The sequence below is a fragment of the Arachis ipaensis genome, chromosome B09 (assembly GCF_000816755.2).
Source record: "Arachis ipaensis cultivar K30076 chromosome B09, Araip1.1, whole genome shotgun sequence".
NCBI lineage: Eukaryota > Viridiplantae > Streptophyta > Magnoliopsida > Fabales > Fabaceae > Arachis > Arachis ipaensis.
Window position 1 is genome coordinate 136,198,476 of NC_029793.2, and position 2,386 is coordinate 136,200,861.

The 2,386-nt window shown below is 40.1% G+C and overlaps 1 protein-coding gene across 1 annotated transcript; it reads left to right on the forward strand.

The window, feature by feature from the left end:
* On the forward strand, positions 923-1,738 carry LOC110266959. Its single transcript, XM_021112056.1, has 3 exons — positions 923-976; positions 1,140-1,402; positions 1,444-1,738. The coding sequence occupies exons 1-3, from the start codon at positions 923-925 to the stop codon at positions 1,736-1,738; spliced, it is 612 nt and encodes a 203-aa protein (XP_020967715.1).

Here is a 2,386-nt window from a genome sequence, read left to right on the forward strand (position 1 = left end):
AGGCGAAACAAGACGATGCAGGCCCAAGAATAAAAAAAATGTGTGTAATAATCTTTTAAAATAATTTTTAGTTCATGGAATATTAGGGGGTTGAGGGGGGATAGAAAATTGAGAATGGTAAAGGACTTAAAGATGAAAAATAGACTGAATATGTTAGGTTTGATTGAGATTAAAAGGCAAGTTGTGACGAGATTTGATGTAGTACGACTTTGGGGGTGTGATAGTGTGGAATGGGAATATGTTGTGTCTGATGGTACATCGGGTGGGTTGTTAATGTGGCATGAAATAATGTTTAAGATGAATAATTGCCATAAAGGAGAGAGGTAGTTGTGTGTTGAAGGGGTTTTAGTAAACAATAATTTCAGTTGCACATTCTTCTTGGTTTATGGCACTCATACTAGAAATGAAAAACTTGCTGTGTGAGAGGAGTTGAGCTATATTGCTGGATTATGCCAAGCCCCTTGCTGTTTCATGGGAGACTTTAATGAGATTGTACAGGTGGAGGAAAGAAAAAGTGTAGATAGATTGACAGTAACTACTGAAGAATTCAAGAATTGGATACAAGATATGCACTTAGTAGACCTGTCGCTTAATAACTGTAAGTATACATAGTTTAGAGGACGTTCATGTAGTCGGATTGATAGAGTGGTGGTTAGTTTGGAATGGATTGAGGAGTCTCCAGAGACTTGACTAAGAGGAGGCCCGAGGGGTTTGTCATATCACTGTTCGATGATAGTGGAAGATACAAAGATGAGAGGTGACACAAGACCGTTTAGAAGTCTTGACTCATGGTTTACTTATGAAGGTTTTCTGATAATGGTTACAGAGGAATTGAGGGGTCTAGGAGAGGTAGGCTTCACAGATAAACTAAAGGCTTTGACAGTTTCCTCTGGGAAGATGGCACAAGAATAATTTTGCTGACATGGATAAGAAAATTTTGAAGTTTGAGGAAGAGATAAAGAAGATAGATGACATGGTAAGCAGTGGGGTGTAGGACGGAACAGTGGAGGCAAGAAGGAAGGTGTTGGTAACTTGCTGTGAGAGATGGTATGTAAGAAAAGAATTGCACTGGAAACAGATGTCACGATCTAGGCATGCAAATGACATGGACAAAAACACCAGATACTTCCATCAAATAGCTTCTTCAAGGAGGAGGAATAAGTGATGCACTGGTAATTAATGGAAGATTGGTTAGAAATTCAGCCAAAATAAAGATTGCCATCAGAGAGTTTTATAAGCAACTGTATCATCAAGAGAAGTCTCCTATGGTGGGCTTCAGGGATGGACTGGTGGCTAGAATATCTGAAGAGGATTCTATAGCGTTAGAGGTATTACCGTCAGTTGAAGAGATTAGTGAGACAGTGTGGGACTGTCAATCATCAAAAGCACCAGGTAGTGATGGGTACAACATGAACTTTATTGAGAAGTGCTGGATGAGATTAGGACCGAGTTTATGCCAGTTGTGACCGCTTTCTTTCAGACTTCAAGACTACCAAAAGACTCTAATATCACATGGGTTATGTTGGCACCAAAGTTCATTAGGGCTAAGGAAATCAAAGAGCTTTGTCTGATTAGTATGGTTGGATGTGTGTACAAGGAGATTTTGAAGGTGCTAGTTAGGAGGATGAGAGCAATGATGCCAGGACTGGTTGGGGAGACACAGAGTGCATTTGTCAAGGGTCGTAAAATAAATGATGGGACACTTATTGCGTGTGAAACTGTGCATAGCTTAAGTTAAGGAAAAAGGAAGCAGCAATTATCAAGCTAGATATTTAAAAGGCATATGATTGAGTTAAGTGGAGCTTTGTGGACATCGTTCTGCAGAAGATGGGGTTTGGGTAAAGATGGAGGGAGTGGGTTATGGAGTGTATCGGTACAACCTCGATGTCAGTATTGATAAATGGCTCACAACAAAACCGTTTATAATGGAAAGAGGTTTGTGACAAGCTGATCTACTATCGCCCTTTTTGTTCATGCTCGTTGTTGACGTCCTACATAGAATGGTCGGAGAGGCAGTTAAAAACAGACGTATATCCCCTTTATTGATTGGGAGAGACAATATAGAATTGTTGCATCTTCAGTTCGCAGATGACACTATGTTGTTTTGTCCATCAAAGGAGGAGACTATTAAAAACTACAAGAGACTTCTACGTTGTTTTGAGTTGATGTCGGGGGTTAAGCATCAATTTTAACAAATCCAAATTGATTCCAATTAACTGTGATCAACAGTGGGTGCGACGTATGTGCATCTTGTTGGAGTGCAAGGAAGCTACTCTTCCAGTCAAATACCTTGAAATTCCTCTAGGAGTTAATCCAAGGTTGGTCAAAGCTTGGAAGCCAATAATAGACAAGGTGGAGGAGAAACTCAGCTTATGGAAGTCGAAGG